At 38.2% G+C, this 24,348-nt stretch overlaps 1 protein-coding gene and 1 pseudogene across 4 annotated transcripts in view; one reads left to right on the top strand and one right to left on the bottom strand.

The window, feature by feature from the left end:
* Positions 1–603: 603 nt before the first annotated feature.
* CSTF77 (Tetratricopeptide repeat (TPR)-like superfamily protein) overlaps positions 604–24,348 on the top strand; it is an 80,057-nt gene continuing 56,312 nt past the window's right edge. For 2 of the 4 annotated variants that reach the window (XM_090019040.1, XM_090019038.1), the window contains exons 1-5: positions 1,492–1,553; positions 3,077–3,154; positions 5,317–5,379; positions 5,753–5,862; positions 23,577–23,677. In XM_090019040.1, the coding sequence (XP_089875166.1) occupies positions 1,506–1,553; positions 3,077–3,154; positions 5,317–5,379; positions 5,753–5,862; positions 23,577–23,677 (400 nt within the window). In that variant the 5' untranslated portion in view covers positions 1,492–1,505. Of the gene's footprint in view, positions 861–1,491; positions 1,554–3,076; positions 3,155–5,316; positions 5,380–5,752; positions 5,863–23,576; positions 23,678–24,348 lie in introns of those variants that run through there. The other 2 variants (XM_090019041.1, XM_090019039.1) reach the window with 2 other exon arrangements.
* Positions 7,513–9,173, bottom strand: LOC149826912 (protein CYPRO4 pseudogene; annotated as a pseudogene).

Here is a 24,348-nt window from a genome sequence, read left to right as displayed (position 1 = left end):
CCCTTTGGTAGGCCTGCTTAGCCTGGTCCAATGTCCATCCCAACTCCCAAGCCAAAGGTAGTGCAGGGCAAGTGGCGTGGATGCTCAGTAGGACCAGGATCCAAATCCAGATCCATAAAAAGTAGAGGTGCAAATGGATCAGGTATGGGACAGATCATGCCATACGCTAATGTGAATTTAAAATGGAAATAGCAGATCTAAATTCCAATCTGAAGTCGAAACTAGCTTGATCAGGTAGGGTTAAAGTTGAAACCTAAATACACTTGAATAAAACTGGGTTGGATAATAAAACGATTAAATAAGCTTTCTATATGTAACTAACGTAACTGGACTGGATTTTGATTCAGATCCAAGAAAGATCTAGCCTAAAAGAGTAATATAAATCTAACCCGAATCTGTAAATAAACAGAGTAAGCAATTTTTTAATCCTATCGGAATGCTCATTCGGATCTCATTTTAAGGATCTAAATCCGAAAACAATATGCTAAACTCGGATCGGATATCCGATTATGTCTGATTTGTTTGCATCTATGGGTCCGAAACCATCCGGAACCGACCCTCACTTGCATTGAGCGGCTATTTAAAAGCCTCTTTGAGTTCGATTTGGTGGGAAATCGATCGCCAACGTTTCTTTGCAGAATCTTGGAGCCAAAATTAGGGCGGACGATTCGATTTGTTTCCCGAGCCCTCACAAGGGATTCTAAGGTTTCCTTGACTCCCTTTCATGTATTTCGATGCTCAAGTAGGGCTAAACTCGATCGAGAATTGGGGCGCGCTCGATTTTTAGGGTTTCCTCCCCGACGAAGTGAATCTGCGGAATGGCGGACGACGGAAGGAGCGTAGGCGATCTTAGATCTCGTGTGAGTCTGAAATCTTTCTTCTTTAATTCAATTCTTCTTTTCCCTTTCAGTTGAAAATTGATCGGTTTCTCGTTTATTAGTCCGTTACTCTTCCAATCCATAAAGAAATTCCTCTATTATTTACTCATAATTATTTTAGCTACGGATATTGAAATTCATTAATCGATCTAGTTCGAGCGTGGTAACGTGCAGAATCGATGTTTTGATGAACTGCGTTGGTTGATCTTCGGGTTTTATATGCTATGCAACATGCGTGTGTGTTTTAATCATCTCGAATTGATGTATTCAAGTTACGGGTTTAATTGATGATGGTAATAAGTTGGATAATTTATATGGGTTTCATTGATGATGGCAATAAATTGAATAATTTATAGAGATTTTTTTGTGACGCTTGCTCATGCTAGATGATCGTTTAATTCTCAGCGATGAATTGGTAAAATCGCCGTTTAATCAAGATCGTGTCTCGAGATGATGTACCTTTGCTGATAATTTTAAAAAATATCACTCTATGATCTCATCTATTAACCTGAAGTTCAAGATAGATGAATCCACGACTTATGCACTGCTTGAAGCAGCTCTAGAAAGCTGTCCATGTCTGGGTTGTCCGCAACAACTGCTGCTCTTTGATGAAGCCCTAAACATGAAATGTTTTGTGTGTCTTTCACAAATCCTTCGTTTTCTTTTTGGCTAAAGGTAATGTTTATTTTACAGCAGATTGCAGTTTTCTTTGATCATTAGGTTTTAAGATTTTTCAGTTTTCTTTGATCATTAGGTTTTTAAGATTGGGGCCCATTCTCATTTCATTACTCTTTGTCGTAGCTGAGTTGCCTTTAGCGCGCGCACACACACACTCTCTCTCTCTCTCTCTCACACACACACACACAAATGGTGATTGGATTTGGTGTTAAGGGCTTTTATCAATGAATCACTGAATAAAATGGCATGCATATTAGGTGCTATTGTGAGTAATAAGTACAGTGATCTTTAATTCTTTCCATTTGGGCGAGAGGCTATCAATTTTCTTTGGGGACTGATTCATGGTTTCTCAACTCAACATGCAACCCTCCGTTGTACTGCAATCTCCAAGTTTGCTTGTACACTCTTCATCCTTACCAAAAAATGGCAAGTCTTTGGCAAAGAGACCCTCCTAGACCAACTCTGAACACTCCAAAGTACACACATAAGTTATAAAGTTTCTTTCTTCAAATAACTTGCATTCAGGGATTCTCTTTCAAACCACTCAAGTTCTACCTTAATAGGATGTTTTCAAGGGATGATTCATAGCACAATTTTTTTGATTTATGACATGGAGAAACCGCTCCCGGCATCAAAGACCTAGTTGCGCTGGCTTAGACCGCCATACTTACAGTCGTAGTCAAAACTCCGTGGGCACACCCCTTGTCCCCTTGGAAGTCGCCTTGCTTCGGCTTGCGCAGGGAGTTGAATAGCCCAATTGACTTCATCAGCATTGAAGAATCTATAACTCAAACAAGATTGAACTTGAACAGGCTTCATATGAAAACATAGTGCAATTGTGCTCAATCAGTAAGACATGATATTGATGGTTGTTGATGATTTATCTGTTTAATCATGATCAATTATAAGTATGACTTAACTGATTAATCATGATTAAGTGAGGTGTCAACTTATTGAGGTTGACTGATTTTCATTCTGTTTAATCACAACTTTATAAGGAGTTCTTGGGCAATTGCCAGAGATGAGGAGGGAAACTATGGGCTAGATAGAGTGCTAAGTAACAACTGATGTGAATTCTGTGATGATTTTGTTCTATGTTCTTTTTGTTGCTTCTCATCTTATTGGCTGCTGATGCAGCCGACACCTTTACAATTTAAATTAATCCCTTTTTAGATTCTGTTTCTCTTCTCTTTGCCACTCATCAGAGGTTGATTTTCTGTGTGAACTTCTATTGCAGTTTTCATTTTTATGTACACATTTGTGTATTAGTAATTGCAGTGTGGTTCATGATCTCTTACTGGTGATTCTATTACCTTCATGTTTGTTTAATTTATAAAAATGAAGTCAAAACTTTTGTATCTTGGATTAATATGCTTTCAGTCTTTGACAATCAGAAGAATGTGTTCCATGTCCCAGTGACTGGTTTTTCCTTAGGTGTTTGTTTGTGGGAAAAATGTGCATCACATCCTGCTTCTCTGCATTATGCTTAGGTTGATTTGTTGGCTTGCTTTTTTCTATAGGAAAAGAAAGCTAGAGATTGCCTTGCCGTGGACAAGTACAATGTTGAAGCCACAGAAATGCTTGCAAATGTGGCACAGGTGAGGTGCCTATTTAATTTAATTGAGTGGTTGTATTTTCGTGCTGCTGTTTGCTTCCCTTCATATGTGCTTATTTTTCAGCTATCTGCACAATGCAAAAATAGTTATAGCTTAGATAGTTCAAAAGAATATGTGTTTGCTTCATAAAAAAGTAAGCTCACAAAGAAAACTAGATTGTGCAACAAGTGATTGTGCCGTTATGGTAAAGGTTTGTTTTCCTTATGAAATCCATCTCATGACAATAAGGCCTGAAAAAATAGAAATGGATCTCCTGTAGGAGTAAACTCATAGGGAGAAAAACTTTTGTTCTGCTTGTACTTAGACTGCCCGTAGACTGTACTTTTGATTGCTCTCACTTAAACTGTGTAAGACTGTAATGCAGTGAATAGCTGCTTGTAGTATCTCCCATGATCTCCAGGAGTTAAACTATTAAACTATGTAATGCTGAGAGCAGTTTTTTTTTTCTATTCCTTGTCGTGGCTGGGAATTAGATATGTATGAAGGAGTAGTAACCAATGTCCGCACTTGTGGAGGGGTAACAACCAATTTTCCTATAACGGTTGGGTTACATCAAGGATCTGCTTTAAGCCCTTTCCTATTTGCTATAGTGATGGATGAGCTTACGAGATCAATTCAAGAAAATGTGCCGTGGTGTATGTTGTTTGCTGATGATATTGTTTTGATTGATGAGTCTAGAGTTGGGGTTAATGCTAAGTTAGACTTATGGAGACAGACATTGGAAGCAAGAGATTTTAAGTTGAGTAAGAGTAAGACAGAATACATGGAATGTCGGTTTAGTAAGCAACGAAGTAGTAATGGGAGTGTAGTGAAGCTTGGTGAGCAAGAAATACCGGTGGATGATTGTTTCAAATATTTGGGATCTATCATCCAAAAGTATGGAGAAATTGATGGAGATGTAAATCATAGGATAAAGGTTGGGTGGATGAAATGGAAAAGTGCAACTGGAGTGTTGTGCGATCGTAGAATGCCATTGCGGTTGAAGGTAAAGTTTTATAGGACGACTATTAGGCCCGCTTTACTATATGGTACGGAATGTTGGGCTGCCAAGAGACATCATATTCAAAAAATGAGTGTAGCTGAGATGCGTATGCTGAGATGGATGTGTGGAAATACAATAAAAGATAAGATTCAGAACAAGGAGATACGTAAGAAGGTAGGCGTTGCACCCATTGAAAATAAGATGAGAGAGAATCGTTTACGGTGGTTTGGACATATCCGGCGAAGGCCTAATGATGCTCCAGTTAGAAGGATGGAGAAATGAGAAAATATATTAGTTAAAAGAGGTCGGGGTAGGCCTAGGAAGACATGGATGGAGGTGATAGGAAAGGATATGAATGCTTTGAACCTCACCGAGGACATGACATTGGATAGAAATGATTGGAGGAGAAGGATTCATGTGGAAGACCCAAAATGATTTTCTTTTTTGGTTCATATAGCCGACCCCAATTGTTTTGGGATGAAGGCGTAGTTGTTGTTGTTGTTGTTGTTTGTCGTGGCTGGGAATTTGACTTTCATATGCTGAGTACAGCTGCCTATACCTTTTGATAACTGGGATGATCATCATAACTTGAAGTTACTAATAAATGGTGCTTGAGCAGGCTGTTGAAATTGGACATTTGATACATGCATCACAGCCTATGTTACCTGGACATGGTTGTAAATGCATGTGTGCGTATGTGGTTGTGTGTTATATCAGTTAGAAGATATTGAGTCAAGAGCCAAAAAAGAAGAAAGAGAAAAAACATGCTTTATCAAGGTGGACAAAGCGGCATGTTTATAAAAGATCTGAGGTTTTTCTATGTCTTGATTAAAAAACCCTAGGGTTTTAGGCACACCCTAAGTTTTTTCCTAGTTTTCAAAAAATAAATAAATAAAATTCCATACTTGAGATTCCAGCAAGTTTCCAATGAGCATTTGGTGAACAATGTAGCTTCTGGCAGTTGGTGATGTCAGGAGTTTCACAACATCGAGTACCTTACTAGTTACCGTTCATTGATAGGAAATAAGGGATAAAAAATTACATGTTAAAGTATTTGACACTTCTTTCAAACTTGAGAAAGTGTTCACGGTTTTTGGTGAACACATGCATGCACCCCAATTTTGTTTTGAAGATTGAACTGATGTATTTTTTCCTACTGCAGTTTTTACCTACCTCAGAGGCTGCACCAATATATGAGCAACTACTTTCTACATTTCCAACAGCTGTAAGCTTTTATTAAGATATCAATATATCATTTTGTTTTGTTTCCTTAAGCACTTCTGAAGAGAGTTTAATATGGCCAAGCACTTCCAAGGGGAATTTAATTTGGTAATATGGCTTTTAGCTGCTGTTCAGTAGCTAAAGGGCATAATATGGCATGATCTGCTTTGTATTGAAGATATTTCTGCTACTACTTTTATGAAACTAAAATTTCAATGCATCTTAGTTGGATAATGACCTCCAAATGTTGTACTATGGATCACTTCAATTTTTTGTTCTCACTCTTAAAAAGCACTTTCTAATGCTTTTGGCATCTGTCTACCCCTGGATCTGAGTCATTGTCTTAAAAGTTAAAACTCATCTTATGTCTTCTGAAGGCCAAGTATTGGAAGCAGTATGTGGAAGCGCAAATGGTTATAAACAATGATGATGCGGTAAAACATATATTCAGCCGCTGCCTGTTGAATTGCCTGCAGATTAGTCTCTGGTAATATCTTGTTTTTTGCCCATTGAGGTTTACCTAATCGATTTTTTTGCTTCATATGAGCATGCGTTTAGAGATAAGCTGATTTTTTCCCCCAAAATATGTTGGTTGTTTATTTTTCTTCTTTTCGTTTGGAAGATTTTCCCAATTGTTGGTGTTTGTGAATGAAAAACTGCATCCATATTAGGGCTTTTCTTTTTTCCTTTTTCCTTGTGGAGACTAACTATTTGTGATGACAAATTATCACTTCTAGCACTATCGTTATTTGTTTGTCCATGTCGACTATCCTAGATTCTATGTCACCTGGGTACGGGTACGAGTGCGGGTATGGAGGGTATGATACGGCAATTCCAAAAAATGTGGGTATGGGGATACAACTATATATATGTATATATATTAAATATCACATAATTATAAAATAAATTAAAAGAATTGAATATAATATATTATATACTGAAAACATATAATATAATATAATATAATGTAATATAATATAATGTAATATAATATAATATAATATAATATAATATAATATAATATAATATAATATAATATAATATAATATAATATAATATAATATAATATAATATAATATAGGACATGCACCTAAAGTGGCGTGTCTCAGTAACATAGCCTAGATTGATGACTTATTTAAAATTGTGCAGTTTGCTCCTTTTTTCGTTGTGAACTCATGCTCTTTGATCCATGTGTTACATAAGTAGTTCCAAATTTAGATAGGATCATAATGCACCTTGGCTTGTTGCTACTGCATGATGTTTGTTTTATATTCAAGGATAGGATCAATGTTGTACGTATTGTACCACATCATCCTATACGGTATGATGCATATCGATAATATTTAGAATATCGATACCAGTGTTGTGAAAAACGTTGAGGCGTAGCGAGGCATTCCACCAAAATCTGAGGCGAGGCGTAAAGCGTAAGCCTCAATTTTTTTTTTTAAATAAAAAAAACTATAAAAATTATTTAAAATTATAAATAAATAAAAATTGCTTTATTGATAAAGCAACAACCATCGTAAAATCAGTAATTTCACTGTTGACAAAATAATATACATGAAAAACATGATGCATCTTTCCTGCACCAACACCCGTACCAAACCCTATAGGGTTAAGGTATGGTGATAAACAAGGAGGTCCGATTAGAACCTGGGTCAAATTCAAAAGCACTGACTAATATATGGAGCTGGGTATGGTTTATAAAATTTCATGGGGCCCGACCCCAGTTTCGACTAAGATCCACAACTTTTCAATGTAAAAAATATAAATGATATTATTTTACTGGTTATGGTTAGAGTTTGGTTATGCAATTCCTATATGGTTATGTAATACCTATAAGAAAACATTTCTTCACCTGAACTTGTCTTCAGCTTGTATAATAGAGAAATTTGCATTAAAACTTAAATGTCACCTAAGGTATCTGATGCTTGAAACTAGAACACAATCTAGATAAGGTCAAATTGTTAAACACATCAATATATAAATATGTGCACAATACATCATATAAACCTATAGTAAACGCCAAACAGCCAATACAAACATCCAAATAACGACATTGCTTTCTATGTCAATTTCAGCAGGTATAAATCCAAAGAAAAGAGAACCTCATCAACCTACTCATCAAAACAATTCGTTAAACAATAACAGCATGCAAATCTCTTACCCAGGAAAACTGTCCTCCATGGAACTTGTTGTTCTGGTCTGCCAAATGTGAATCAAGAGGGGTCAGCTTCAGCAACCGCAGAGCGGCAATCTTATTACCCATACGGCCAGCGAAGCCAGTCTTCGTCTTCCCATCTTTGTTAGTGAACAATGTGCAAATCAGGATCAAATACGTATCTGTTGTTCTCAATATCCATTTCCCATCATAAGTTACATCAACATGAGTAATCGGAGACCCAAGTCCTGGAAATGCCGTCTTAGCCATCCTCATCAAACGATCTGAGTACAGACGGATCTTGCCATCAGCCGAACCAACCACAATGCACCCATCACCAGTGGTGGCAAAACACAGGAATTTGGTATTACTAGCAAATTGATGCCCATCTGCCGAGTGTAGAACAGGACCATCCAGTTGCTGGACCACCCCGTTGCGATCACGCATATCCCACCTACAAAGCCTCCTATCATCTAGACCCAAGAATGTCGATCCCGACGGATCTAATTGCGTGCCCTTGTTGTCGTTGGTTATATCTCGCATCGTTATCTCGGTGTTATCCTTGGCAAACTTCCATTCCGTCACTACCTTCCCAGTCTCAATATCCAATTGATGAATCCCAGTGGCATGTGGTTTCCCTTCTCCTGCTGGACTCATTAGAAGCATATTCGTCTCTGCCTTCATTAACAAAGCCTTCTTAGGGGTTTCAAAGGAAGAAGAAGAACCCAAGTCCTCAAATCTACCCTTGCCACTATTAAATTTCACAGAGACCCCCTTGCCATGAATGCAACGACTCAAGTTCTTCACGGCTTCGATACCCGAATCGCTCACCAGAAAACTGTAATTAAGCGCACCCATCGCGATACTCTGGATCCCTCCGTTGGTAGCTTCCTCCAACTCTTCGAAGAGATCCTGCTTGTCTCTCACCGGCGTATAGGCCTCCTTGAAGCTCTCCTCCACGTCCTCCCACATCGATTCGTCGGCCTCCTTCGGATCAAACCAACCTCTGAAGTCCTTCCTGTAGACATCCTCCTTGTTGGATGCCTCCGTCTCGTGCAGATTCTCGAACGAACAGTTCTGAAACTCGGCAAGGAAGACCCTGTAATCCTCCGGCGTGAAGAACTTCAGCGCCCAGACACCATCACACACGAAATCGATGCGTCGCTGGTCGTCGAACATCTTCATCTGCAGCGCCGACGACACCAGCCCTCAAACCTTGGAGCCCACCTTGAGAACCCACCTCCGTTGGAATTTGGGCTTGCCCTTGACCTTGATGGAGCCGTCGGCAGCGTCTCCGTTCTCGTCGACGAAGGCGTAGGTCGTGAGCTTCTCGGAGATGATCCATTTGGCGCTGGGGGTGTTTCCGCCGATGTGCAGGTAGAGCTTCACAACGTTCGTAACGCGGGGCACGTTAGCGTACTTGAGCATCAAGGCCTTGAGCGTGGCGTTGATCTCGTCGAGGGATGAAGGCGACGGGGAATTGGGGTCTGGGGTTCTGAAGGAAGCAGGGGTATCGAGTGGAGCCCCCACCTGTACATAACGCTGGTGAGAGGGCTGCTAGGGACCCGAAAGCTCCACCGACGGACCCTCGAGGCCCTCCGCCTCATGCGATGGAACACCTCCACCGTCCGCGGCATGCTCCAGCAGGTTTTTCTCTCTCTCTGAATGAATGGATGAATAAATAAGATTAAAAGTGAGAGGCGTATACGCCTCACCTTGAGGCGCGCCTCGCCCCAAGGCGTGCGCCTCAAGGTGTATGAGGCGCACGCCTTGGGGCATTTGCACTTTATGCTTGCGCCTCAAGGCACAAAGGCCCTCGCCTTGAGGCGAGATGCGCTTTTTGCGCCTTGAGGCATGCTTTTAATTGTTAAAATATAGTATGCGTGTGGATTTGGATCCAGATCCATACGCAGGTTATATCAAAACACGCACACCTCATAATGTTTCATTAATGGCAATATTGTAATATCATATTCCTTATGTTTATATATATGAATTAGGGCTTGGAGGTCGGGTATTATTCTGCCGCCCCAGCCTTTGGCTTCTCTCTGTCTTTCTTTCTGTTTCCTGTGCAGGTGATGCATGAAGAAACCCATCTCACTCATATTCTTTCATGGTATCAGAGCAGTAGCTGTGGAACCCTACCAACCACCCATTCAACGAGATCCTGTTCTTAGGCTGCGTGAAGACTCCTTCAACCGTGAAGACATCCTGTTCTTTCTTCTTCAACATCGTCTGTCAAGTCTTCGGCTGCGTCTCTTCCCTTTTTCTTAAGACTCGTGAAGACTCCTGTTCTTTCTTCTTCAACATCCTTCAGCCGTGAGGTCATCTCCTTCTTCTTCTTCAATATCATCATCTGATTGTATCTCCTCTTTTGATATCACTTCTTTTATCCCCAACTGCACTTACTGTGTTCTATCTTGGCGTGCGTTAATATTTTCCTAAGTATATGCTGTCATCGATTTCTTCTAAAATCTTCAACGTCATCATCTGACTGTATCTCCTTCTTCCATATCAATTCTTTTATCCCCAACTGCACTTAACGTGCGTTAATATTTTCCCAAGTCTTGATGTTTTCCATCCTTTTTTAATCAGTAGTGAAATCAGAGTTTTCTGTGCAACGCTATTAGGCAGACTGTAACAGATTACATTCTCGTTCTAAAAAAAAAAGGAATTCCCTTTCAAAGTATTGGTTGCACAAGTACATATTCTTACTGCAACACTGCTGATTGATTAAGTGATCTCAACTTAGTTTGCTTTCTTCAATCCTTTTTTGTTCGCCTATTCATTATTGCCATTATTATGGATTCATACTCGTCATCGGGTCCCTTTGCAAGTTTTTTAAATCAACTTGTCACAAAACTTACTCATTCTAATTTCTTAACATGGAAGAGACAAATACTTCCGTTTATTCGGAGTCAGGATCTCGATGAACATCTGGATGGCTCCATTCCTGTACCACCACGACTTATTTTGCAGGAAACCAAGGACGAAAGGGGTGATGCATTTACCAAATCTATTAAGAATCCAGAATATACCACTTGGAGAAAACGGGATCAATCTTTGGTTGCGTATATTACGTCAACACTCTCTCAAGAAGTGTTGGCTACTCTTTCAGATGATTGCACTGCGACAGATTTATGGAGTAAGCTCTCTCAGACATACTCTCAGATATCAGAAGCCCGAGTTATGTATTTAAAGAATGAGTTTCAAAGTTTAAAGAAAGGCTCCATGACATTTATGGAATACATAGGCCGCTTGAAGAGTATTACTGACCAATTGGCTGTTATTGGGAGTGCTATTTCAGATAAAGACAAAGTACAACAACTCCTTAATGGGTTGGGCCCTGATTTTGACATGTTTACCACAACTTTGACATGTCTTCCTCACGTGCCCAATTTTGACGATCTTCAAGCAAAACTTCTCCAACATGAGATGATTATGAAACAAAGGGCAGAAGGAAATGAATCAGCTCGTTCTCATTCAGTTTTGGCTATGGGGACTTCTGTAGGTTTTGGACGAGGGAATGCAGGGCATCAAGGGGGCAGAGGCCGAGGTCGCTTTGGACAGGGAGGACGTGGTATCTTACCCACACCTAATATTTCAGGTGTCTCTAATGCAGGGAATCAGAGGAGAGTGCCCACTTGTTTCTTATGTAACAAAAGAGGACATGTGAAAGCTGATTGTTGGTTTAACCTGCAGAACAGAGGAACAATAAACAAAATTGAAAATAAAACTTCTACTGTGGACATGAAAGCACCATCTACAGATGTGCAACAACTTTTGTTATCAGCATTGTCACAGATGACGATCAAGCAAAATGAGCAAGGTGAGTGGTACGTTGATTCTGGTGCTGCCACTCATGTCATGGGTAATGCAAGTAAGTTATCTCACTTATTGCCTTATTTTGAAAAATGTAGTATAGTTACGAGAGATGGAACCTCTCACTCCATTACTCATACTGGCAGTGCACATATTCCTATGTCAAAGTCCTCACTTCATTTGTCTGATGTCCTCTTTGCCCCTAATATTAAAAAGAACATTGTCTCTGTGGCTAAACTTGTTGATGATATGAATTCTTCTGTCGAATTTACTCCCTCTTCTGTTTATATTAAGGATCTTCGAACGAAGGAGACGTTCGCTAAGGGGGAGCGTCAAGGGAACATGTACGTCTTCAAGGAGATTCCCTCAGTGTCTTCGTCTTCAGTCCCAGTTCTTCAGTTGAAGTCGTCCAAGCATTTTTCAGTGTCTTCGCCTTCAGAGCCTTTGTTTTTCCCTTCATTGAAAGTTTTTAATTCATCATATCATTGTAATAAGCCAGACATTTGACACAGTCGCTTGGGACATTGTAGTCGGGGTTTTGTTGAAAATCTTGTATCTGATGGTCTTCTTCCAGAGTCTAGTTTATCTTCATTTTTAGAAAGTAATAAATATTCCTCATGTGAACTCTGCAAAAGTCATGTTCTTCTGTTTCATATCATTAATAAAAGAGCTTCAAGGCCATTTGAGATTATTTGTTCCGATGTTTGGGGACCTGCACCTATTCCTTCTCTTTCTGACAGTCGTTACTATGTTATCTTTGTTGATTTTTATTTCCGTTATACTTGGATATACTTCTTGAAACATAAGAATGAAGTTTTCCAAATATTTCGGGAATTTCATTCGATAGTCAAAACCAAGTTTTCTTGTGATATTGTGCATTTACAATGTGATGGTGGAGGAGAATATTCATCGAACGAGTTTATTGCCTTTCTTCGGGATAAAGGAATAAGTCGACAGGTTTCTTGCCCTCATACCCCTCAACAAAATGGGGTTGCAGAGAGGAAACACATGCATATTGTCGAGAGTGCGATGAGCATGTTACATGATATCAATGTACCCGTTAGTCTCTGGACAAAAGTTTTTCACACATCTGTTTATGTCATAAATCATCTTCCTATGGCACTTCTGGATCGGAAATCTCCCTATTATACTTTATTTGGGCAACATCCCTCTTATGATGAGCTGCGTGTCTTTGGTTGTGTATGTTACGTACATATTGATTCATCACTGTGAAATAAGTTTCAGGACAAGGCCGCTAAGTTCAGATTTGTTGGGTATGTGGATGAATATAAAGGCTATCGATGTTATGACCCTACTACAAAACATATTAGGACCTCCAGGAATGTTATTTTTGATGAACAAAATTTTCAGATCAATGACTCCGATGAGTTGCCATCTCGAGAATTAGAGGTATATGATCCATGGATGAGCGCAGATCTTGTTGCTAATATAGGAGAATCATGTCAGGCGAATTGTCCTTCCTTCGGCTTGAGTAGAGAGTTGGATGACTCACAGATGCATGTTGAACCATCTTCAGTTGAGCCACCTCCGGTAGAACGTTTTTCTGGACAGATATACACGAGGAGGGACAAAAATACAAGGCCGAGGAATGTGGAAAGCATCGCCAATGATCCGGCTCAAAGGTTATCACGCATTAGGCATCCTATTCAACGATGGGTGAGTTATGAGACCTTTTCCCTTGACTTCCAGTTGTTTATGTCTCAACTCACAAAACAGGAGGAACCCACTTGTTTTAATCAAGCCCTTCAATCCCGTCATTGGACTAAAGCTATGAATGAGGAAATGGAAGCACTTCATGAGTGCCAAACTTGGGAAACAGTACCTCGACCGGAAGGAAAGAATGTTGTTGGCTCAAAATGGGTTTATAAAACAAAGTATAAACCCGAAGGTAGTATTAACCGATATAAGGCACAACTTGTTGCTCGAGGGTTCACACAACAATATTGTGAAGATTACGATGAGACCTTTAGTCCGGTAGTCAAAATGGGTACAATTCGTGTCATCATATCCCTAGCAGTCGATCGAGGATGGAGGCTTAGCCAGATGGATGTTAAAAATGCATTCTTGCATGGAACTTTAAAGGAGGAAGTATATATGGAGCAACCACCTGGATATGCTAAGAAGGACCCTACTGCCTGGGTGTGCAAACTAAGGAAATCTCTGTATGGGTTGAAACAGGCGTCTCGTTCTTGGTTTGAAAGTTTCTCTATGCAAATCCAAGGCTATGGTTTTAGAAGATGCTTTCTGGATCACTCGCTCTTTATTTATCAAAAGATAGACATCGTTATACTTCTTCTTATATATGTTGATGACATTGTGATCACTGGGAGTTCAAATAACCATGTGCAAGACGTGAAGCGATTTTTAATGAAAACTTTCAAGATGAAAGATTTAGGGGAGTTGAGGTACTTCCTTGGTGTGGAAGTTGACAGACAACAGGACACATTGACACTCATGCAACAAAAATACACTCTTGATCTTCTGGAAAGAGCCGAGATGACGAATTGCAAACCAGTCAGTACTCCCAGTATATTACATCAAAGGCTGAGCTCTGAAAATGGCCATCTTTGTGTCAACCCTACAACGTATAGAAGTCTCGTGGGGATGCTGCAGTATTTGACCTTTACCAGACCTGATATAGTTTATGCTGTTAATCAGGTATCCCAGTTTATGCATGCTCCAACGAAAGGTCATATGGAAGCTGTGAAGCGCATTCTACACTATTTAAAAGGAACTATAGGAGACAGACTTGTTTATCGCAAGAACAATAACCTATATAAAGGGCATAAACTCATCACTTATACAGACGCAGATTGGGCAGGAGATCCAGATGAGAGACGGTCTGTATCTGGATATTGTGTATATATTGGACACAATTTAGTGTCCTGGAACAGCAGAAAACAAAGGCAGTGGCACGATCAAGTACAAAGGCTGAATACAGGTCGATGGCTGCAGGCACGACAGAAGCTACATAGATTAGACACTTATTGAGTGACCTTGGGGAGACACTTATTCGATCATTTCTTCTATGTGATAATCAAAGCGCAATAAACATTGCGTGTAATCCTATTCAACATAGCAGAACGAAGCATATTGAGATTGATCAACATTTTATACGGCAGAAAGTTGAGATGAAGGAGATACAACTACGTCATGTTTGAACAGAAGATCAAGTGGTAGACTTGTTTACCAAAGGGTTAACATGACGACAATTTTGGTTATTGAAGAGCAAGTTGTACATGCTTCAAAACCACGTACAACTTGAGGGAGGGTGTTAAAATATAGTATGCGTATGGATCTGGATCCAGATCCATACACACGTTATATCAAAACACGCACGCCTCATAATGTTTCATTAATGGCAATATTGTAATATCATATTCCTTATGTTTATATATATGAATTAGGGCTTGGAGGTCGGGTATTATTCTGCCGCCCCAGCCTTTGGCTTCTCTCTGTCTTTCTTTCTGTTTCCTGTGTAGGTGATGCGTGAAGAAACCCATCTCACTCATATTCTTTCATTAATAACACTAATCGATACAATACACACTCCTATCACGATGCGAGTGCGTATCGTAGCTGTATCGTATGATACGGGGTGTATCGTATGATACAGAGTCAACACTCTTAAAAATGACCAAATTGTAATTTTTCAGTTTTGGGTTTTAAAGACCTCTAAAGGGCTGACTCCCTTATTTGTGTAGAAGTCATTAGATAGGTATCCACACACCCTAGGACTTATGTGAGCAATTTAGGGTCCGATCCGTGCACAAGGGAGAGGGATTTTGCAGTTTGCAAAGTAAATGTGCATTTCCACCATTTTTTCACTCAAGAAGAAGCGGGTTATGGTAAAAAAATCTTTCTTATGAGTAAAATTATAAAGTTACCTTCCAAAAAAAAGTTGGATCCGTGAAAATTAGAGATTTATATCAAGGTAAGATCCAGGCTCCATACTCCAACAAAGATGACATCAGATGATACGGCATGACAATGAGGCACTCAAGTAATGAGTGAAAATCGATTGAAAATTGAGTACAACTGTTGCCATAATATTTTTGTTTATGTAATATAAAAGTATGAGTCTTGTGGCATGATCTTAATTGTAAGATATTTAATATTTTGCATTGTTCTTGTGAGGTATGCATGCAATATTATCTATGATTCTATATTAGTTGATGTTTGATGATGTCTTATCTATGTCACAGGGATTCAACCAACCAGGTGCCGCACCCGTGTCGATGCTACGCGACGCGGGTGCGGCACCCGATGCGGTCAACCCGACCTTGGGTATGGTCAACACACCTAGGGTCATATATGTCCAAATTTTGGACTTAAAAAAAGAGCATGATGAAATGGGCTAAGGAGGATTAGGGCAAAACATTTTTTCCCTCTCCTTTGTCTCTCGACCCCAACGCTGCGAGTCTGCAACCTGTCTTCTGACCCCGACATCAGCGACACCTACGAGCTGCCACCGTTCAACGATGCCTTCTCTCCATCTTCAAGTTACACATTCTCTCTCTCATTCTCTCCTTCAATCTCTCTCTCCACTCGTCTCTATATCTCTTGGCTACCTCTTTCTTTATGTTTCCCTTTTTCATCTGTTACTGCGTGCCTCTCTCTCTCTCTCAACTCAATCTCTTTTCCGGTTTTCCCTTACTGTGTACCTCTCTCTCTCAATCTCGGCTAAACACCGTTGCCCATTTTTGAAAAAAATATTATACTCATTTTAGGGAAAACTCAGTTCGACTTGTTAAGAGTTGATCACGAGTTGGCTCATTTTCTAAAAAATCTGTCTTTTAAGAGTTTTTACATGTAAAACCTATGTAATATAAACATTATACATGATATACATTTAAACATTATACATGATATATCTATTGGGACGTTGCAAGTTCAAATCCTAATGGTATGACCCATATGGGGGTTTGTCAAAAAATATTTTGCTGCCTTAAGCAGCCATTTTGCAAAACATGCTGGTTGACTCAGCTCACTCAACCCAATTAATGAGCTGAACTGAGTTTTCACAAGCCCAGCCAAGCCTGAATTGAGTTTTCACAAGCCCAGCTAAGCCGAACTCAGTTTTCCCTGTGACATATGGTTGCTAATAATGTGTATTATTTGTTGATGACTTGATGTTGGGTAATTTGATTGTTATTATTGATTTTGTTACTTAAAATTTGGTTGAATGCTCATATTTTTATTACTAACTTATTAATAGTCTACTATTGTTATTGTTAAATACTTAGATATTTTTAAAATTTGTTATTGTTACTAGCTACAATTTTAGTAACATACTAGTCTACTTCTTAAAATTTTGTTACTAGTTAAATACTTAGATAGATCAAGTTGTATTAATGTTATTGTTATATATTTTTCTCGTACCTTTCGATATTTATTTATACGTACCGTACTACTAGTCTACTATTGTATATGTTATCGATCTTGCACTCAATATTTTCAATTTTGATTGTGTGTATAATTGATTTTAATATAACATTTTTTTGTTTTTAGGACAAAAATGACGAATAAAGAAAGGACTTGCGTCACCCTCATCCCCAATTGTGAGTTCTGCTGCTAGTTATAGTGGGAGTTTTGATTCAAGTTCGTTAGCATCAACATGTGATGATGGGGGCCCACTATGGGCACATGTGGATAAGCTTGCAAAAATTGGAGGAGGTAGTGAAAATAAGAGATTTCGATGCAAGCTTTGTGAAAGAGATTTTATTAGGTATTACACAAGAGTTAAGGCCTAAGTCACACGGACTCGGCTAGGGAGCTTTCACACCCGCGTCGACACGGGTGCGGCTTCGGACACGGCCCCGACGCGGTCAACGCTGAGTCAGACTCGGTCAACGCGTCGAGGCCGTGTCTGTCCACATTTTGGACTCGGTCAACTTTGATCGAGTCCAAAAATGTCTTTTTTTTTTTATTTTTAAAATACGTTTTGGATCCGGGTCGGGTCCGAACCCGACCCAAATCCAAATTTTATTTGCAGTCGGAACCCTAAAAGGGGTTTATCGACAGGGGGAGGGGCTTACCCTCTCGATTTTGCCTCTCCCCCTCAGCCCCTGCAGCTTTCTCCTACACCCACACCGGCGACGGTACGCGTGCCAACCATCGTCTCCCCCTCCGTCAACATTCAACAGGTATGTCGACCCTCCTGCACCCTCTGCTCACAGCCTCCCTCCTTGCACCTTCTGCTCGCAGAAGAGGGGCTCGACCCCTCTCTGTGCCTATGTCAGGCAGCCCCCCCCCCCCCCCCCTGCACCCTCTGCTCGCAGAAGAGGGGCTGTGCCTCCGATTCACAGAGGAGGGGCTCAGCCCCTCGTTTCCCTTTTATCGCAGGGGTAAGAAGTAGGAGTGGGGGAAGGAGGGGGCTCGGCTGACAGGCCGAGCCTTGCCCCGCCGGACAGAGGGGAAACGAGGAGGGGACGAGCCCCTTCTCGTTTCCCCTGCTGCCTTTGGCTTTTTGGCAAGGGCGAAGCCCCTGCCACTGATAAGGTTCAGTAGGGGCTTGCCCTGCCCCTTCTTTTGCATCAGATAGGGGGTAGGCCCCCTATCTCGAACCTGGTTTACAGAGAGGGAACGAACCCCCTCTTTGCATCATCCCCTCGCAGAGGAGGGCCTGGTTTGAACCTGATTTGCACAGGGAGAACGAACCTGGAGCTCATATTACTATTATTTTGAAGTGTTTATTAACTTTATTTTATTTACTTTTTTTTTCACTTTTCAGATATAATGGCGAGTTCTAGCGGTAGTGTCAATACATTTAGTTCAAGTTCTAACCCTGAATTAGAAGATTCTCAACCACTTTGGAGGCTTGTGACAAAAGGGATAAAAACTAGTAGTGGTGGTGGTGAGAATGTGCAGTTTCATTGTAATCTATGTAAGACTGTTTTCACAGGTTCTTATACGCGTGTGAAAGCACATCTTTTGCATATTCGTGGTCAATGAATTAGGGCATGTTCTGGGGTTGACAAAGACATGTTAAAGCAATTAAAAAAAGAACAAGAGGAAGCTTTAAAGAAGAAAATTGTAGAGATGAGAAGCGATTCGATTAATCTGTCTTTTCTTATTGCTAGTGATATACAAGAAGAGCTTTTAAAGAAAAGAAAGATGAAAAGCAATAAAACAATACAAGCATCATTCAAAAACATGGCAAGAGTAGAAATTGATAAAAAGATTCGTCGATTCTTTTACTCAAGGTCAACTCCTTTTAATGTAGCTAGAAGTTCATACTGGAAAGATATGATTACATCTTTGGCTAATTGTAATTTGAGTGGTTATGTGCCTCCTAATTCAGAAAAACTAAGGACAATCATTCTTGCAAAGGAAAAAAATAGAATTGAAGACTTGTTAAGGACCAAAAAATTTGCATGAAAACGACATGGAGTATCGATTGTTTCTGATGGGTGGACTGATATACAAAGGCGACCACTGATAAACTTTATTGCTTACTCACTTAATGGGCCAATCTTTTTGAAGACTGTTGATGCATCTGGAGAGTATAAAGATGCTGAATATTTAAAGAGATTATTTGTCGAAGTGATAAAAGAAGTGGATGAAGAAAGTGTGGTGCAAATCATTACTAACAATGCTCCAGTTTGCAGTCGTGCAAAAATGAATTTGGCAAGTGAAGATACATATTCACATATTTTTTGGACTCCTTGTGCAACACACAATTTAAATTTGGCACTTAAGAGTATATGCAATCCATCAAAAGATATGCACATGCACGTGAAATGTGCTTATGGATTTAGGAAATAGAGCATGATGTTCGAAATATTAGAAATTTTGTTATAAAGCATCATCATGCCCTTTTTATATTTAATAGGCATTCTGATCTCAAATTACTGAAAGTTGCTGAAACTCGTTTTGCTTCTCTCATTGTTATGATGAAAAGAATTAAGCAACTCAAGAATGCATTGATGATGATGGTGGCTGATCAAGATTGAGATTTTTATCGTACTGAAGATGATGTTAAGGCTCAAGCTATCAAAAAATGCATCTGTGATGATTTTTGGTGGGATAAAATTACATATTTTGTTGAATTTACAGAACCTATTTGGGAAATGTTGAGAGAAGTTGACAAAGATGTACCCATGCTTCATAGAATTTATGAAATGTGGGACAATATGATTGAAAAAGTTCAAAGTATCATTTTTAAACATGAGAAGAAAGATATTGCACTTGATGATTCAGAATTTTACAATCATGTACATTCAGTTTTAGTGAGAAGATGAGATAAAAGCAATACACCTTTGCATTGCATGGCACACTCTCTCAATCCAAAATACTATGCAAAAAAATGGTTGATAGCAGGTGTTGGTCGTGTTTCTCCAAATGAAGATCCTGAGATATCAATAAATAGAATGATATGTTTGGGAAGACTTTTTAATGATCCTCACTTGTTTAAGGTTATAAATAGTGAGTTTGACAAGTTTTCTACTGGGAGATTTGATTCTTTAGCAGTACTCGTGGCAATGGACGAGGAAGATCCCCTTAATTGGTGGGCAACATATGGATCAGAGACACCAAATTTGCAACGTCTTGCAATGAAGTTGTTATCCCAACCTGCTACTTCATCTTGTTGTGAAAGAAATTGGAGTACATATGCTCAAATTCACAACATTAAAAGAAACAAACTCACTAGTAAAAGAGCAGAGGATTTGGTTTATGTTCACTCAAATTTACGATTAATTTCTCGCCGCACCAAAGAAGAATATATGTACTTTTTTTTCTTTGTATTCAAAGTTTGTATTTAAATATTTGTATTCAAAGTTTTAAGTTAGATACTAATATAGTGATTTTTTGATGCAGTTGTGGACCATCAAAGAATTGAGATGTAAATCCAGAAGATTTTGACTTGGAGGGAGAACATAATTTGCATACTCTCAACATGGACTACCTCGATCCTGTTCTTTCCTCTAATTTAGACGATGAGGCAGATTTATGATAAGTTTTGTTGTTTATCACACTCACAAGCTTCTTTGTGTTATATTTTGGTAAGTTTGTGTTATTAAGAATTGCTTTTTTATTTTTGTTTTAAAATTTACAATATTTATGTGTTAATTTATTGTTATATATATAATTATATATATTTTAAAAATATATATTTTAATATATATATATATATATATATATATATATATATATATATATATATATATATATATATATAGCCGAGTCCCCGTGTCCAAATTTTTTGGAATTGCGCCGCACCCGCACCCATGTGACATAGGTTAAAGCTCATTTGTTGAAGATACTAGGACATGTTATTTCAGGATACAAAAGAGTTGATGAAGCAATGCAAAGACAATAAAAAAATATAAGATGAATATGAGAAGAGAAAGACAATGAGTGATTCTTGTGCAATTAGTGTACCCTTTTTAAGCCACAAAGAAAAGAAAAGTGGATGTAGGAGGTAGATGAAGATGAATGATACACGCCTTATTCAATACATATGGAAGGGATGAGATGGATAAAAAAGTAGGAAGATATTTTTATTCTAGTTTATTTTAATTTAATGCAATTAGAAATCTTTATTGGAAGAATTTAGTTACTTTTTTGACAAATTGTAATTTGAGTGACTGTACCTCCAAGCTCAGAAAAACTATGAACTACACTTCTTGCAGAAGATAGGGTAAATGTTGAAAGATTGCTAGAGATTAAAAAATATTCATGAGAACAAAATGAAGTTTCCATTGTTTCTGATTGATGGACAAATATTCAAAGGCGTCTACTAATTAATTTCATTGCTTCTTCGCTTAGTGACCCAATATTCTTGAAAGCAGTTGATGCATTTGGACAATATAAAAATGCGGAGTATTTGAAGGGGTTGTTTATATAAGTAATAAAAGAAGTGGGTGATCAGAAAGTAGTGCAAATCATCACAGACAACGTTTCAGTTTGTAAAAGTGCTGCATTGAGTTTGGAGAGTGAGTATCCTCATATTTTTTGGACTCCCTGTGTAGCACATAACTTTAATCTGACCTTCAAGAGCATCTACAACCCAAAAAAAAAAATATTCACCTACATATGCTCTATGTTCATGGATTGAGGAATTATAAAAAAATGTCAAAAGCATTAGAAATTTTGTTGTCAACCACCATAATGCTAATGTTATATTTAATAAGCATTCTTACCGAAAATTGTTGAAGGTCGCTGAAACACGTTTTGCGTCCATTATTGTGATGGTGAAAATGATTAAGGAAGTGAAGAATGCTTTGGTTAACATAGTGACTAATGAAAATTGGACATTCTATTGTGCTGATGATGTTGTCAAGGCTCAAGAAATTAAGAAATTCATTGTTGATGATGAGTTTTGGGACAGAGTCATATACTTTCTTTAATTTACGCAACCTATTTGAGAAATGTTGAGAGAAGTTGATAAGGATGATCACATTATTTACAAAGTTTATGAAATGTGGGATAATATGATTGAAAAAATACAAGTTGTAATTTTCAAGTATGAAGGAAAAAATCCTGCATTGGGTGATTCATAATTTTTTAATCATATTCATTCAATTTTAATCAGAAGATGGGATAAGAAAACACTCCTTTGCATTGCATGTCACATTCTCTTAATCCAAAATATTATGCAAAAAAGTGACAGTAAGGTGGTATTGGTCGTGTCTCACCAAATTTAGATTTAGAGCTATAAAGGCATAAAAATATGTGTATGACAGGAATTTATCCAGAATCACATATTCTAAATTAAGTCACACGAGTTTGAAAAATTTGCATCTTCGAGATTATATGAACATGCATTACTAGCGAGAGAGGAGGAGAATATAAATCCTATCATATGGTGGTCAACATTTGGATAAAAAACACTTCTTCTTAAACGTCTTGCATTGCGATTGCTATCTCAACCTGCTAGTTCATCCTGTTGTGAAAGAAATTGGAGCACATATTTTCAAATCCACATCATAAAGAAAAACAAACTTACCATCAAGCGTGCAGAGGATTTAGTATATGTTCGTTCTAATATTCGACTACTTTCGCAAACCAATGATGAATACAAGTACCAATGATGAATACATGTACTAATTGGGTTTGTAATGCAGACAATGATTATCCAAATTTTGGGATGTACACCCAGAAGAGTGTGACTTAGAGGGAGAACATGATTTCAACATTACAAACATGAATTTATCTAAGCTCAATATTCCTTCTTATGATGCATTTGACGATGAAACAAAAAATTATTAAGATCCATTACCTCATCATCATATACATTGTATAGGATATACTTTTGGTATGTAATTATGCATTATTTGCTTCTTTTATCAGTATACTGTATAATTTACTTCTTTTCTGTTTTACTTATTTGATTGTTTCTATAAAATAGTTAGGTTGATTTAATTGTGGTGCTAGTTTTTATGATGTAGAATAGAATTGTAGATTGTTAATTTGATTTATTGCATGCATGATGATGAATTGATTTGATGATATTATGATAATTATTTTTTATTTCATTAGTGTTACTGTTGTTAACTGTTAAAACTTTATATATATATAGTCATACAACCTCTTCTAACATGGCACTCGCACTCGGGCAGGTGTGACACTTGGACACGACTTCCTTTGTGTTAGGTGAAGTCAACCACACTGAGATCTATTTCTATCCAAAAGTAGATTCAGTTAACCTTAATCAAGTCTATTTTTATTTATATATATTATATATTATATATATATATATATATATATATATGCACACAAATACACGTAGTGATAACTTAAAACTGTTAAAAATTATATATATATCCTCTCCGCACCCCCGCACCCAAGTTTTTTTAAAGTGCCGCACCCGCACCCGCACCTATGTGATATAATATATATATATATATATATATATATATATATATATATATATATATATATATATATATATATATATATATATATCGTCATGCACACTTTGCTCACTGACACTAATCTGATTTCATTTTCTTCATCTTTTTTGGCAGCAATTATTTAGATTCACCTTAATGCTTTGTCATGTTATCTGGTCCTAAATTTTGCCAGATCAGCATGGCAAACAACTGTATAGTGGTGTTAATTCATTTTAGAAACTTAAGGACCAAGTGGTTCATGTCAACTGTAGGTTAATTTCTGGCATTAAGTTACATGCATTGACTGCTAAGTAGATGAAAAATGCTAAAGCCTGTTGCTTCTTGTATTTTTAATTTTAGGCGGTGCTACATTCGCTTCATTAGGAAAGCTAATGAGAAGAAGGGAGCAGATGGGCAGGAAGAGACTAGGAAAGCATTTGATTTTATGCTCAGCTATATTGGTAAGCATACATCTATGGTTTTGGAAAAAATGGGTATGTTCTTCATATGGTTCACTATGTGTTACATGACTCTTTAGATGTATCAATAAAACTTTTGATTGACTGTTAAATTGTGACTAGACACTTATTGTATGTGTTCACGTATTTAACTTTTCTGCACACTAGTTAAGTATAGTTTTTTTCTTTGTTAGGCTGTGGAAGCAGACCCATAGTTTAACCCCAGATTTGTAAAAATAAACTTTAGATGTTTCTAAAATGTGGTACAGCCTGCAAAGCAGCAAAACAACTATTTGGATGTTTAAGTCATTTTAGTAGATCTGGTTAATCCAGGTATGTTTCTGGAATAAGACTGCTGGTGTTATTTGGTTCATTACTTGCTGCTTGGGCAACTATCCAACTGTTATAGTATTTCTTTGGGACAGAAAAGTAAGCTTTCAGTTCTGCAAGTGGCATCCTCTACCTTTTTCTCATCCCAAACTGCTGTATTAGGGTTGTTTTCTCGGGGGATGCATTTGGATCTATCTGTTCTATGCTTCTACATAATGAAGGGTTTGCGATTCCTTGTCTGTTGACCAATTTTTGTGCTGGACCCCAGGGACTTATTCCCCATAAGAAATATCCTAAGCACATTAGTAATATCTTTTCTCTGAATGTTAAGCACCTTTTTATTA

Source organism: Nuphar pumila, chromosome 10 (genome assembly GCF_984573655.1).
Source record: "Nuphar pumila chromosome 10, dmNupPumi1.hap1.1, whole genome shotgun sequence".
NCBI lineage: Eukaryota > Viridiplantae > Streptophyta > Magnoliopsida > Nymphaeales > Nymphaeaceae > Nuphar > Nuphar pumila.
The sequence above is the reverse complement of the archived record's forward strand: the minus strand, read 5'-3'. Positions and strand labels throughout refer to the sequence as shown.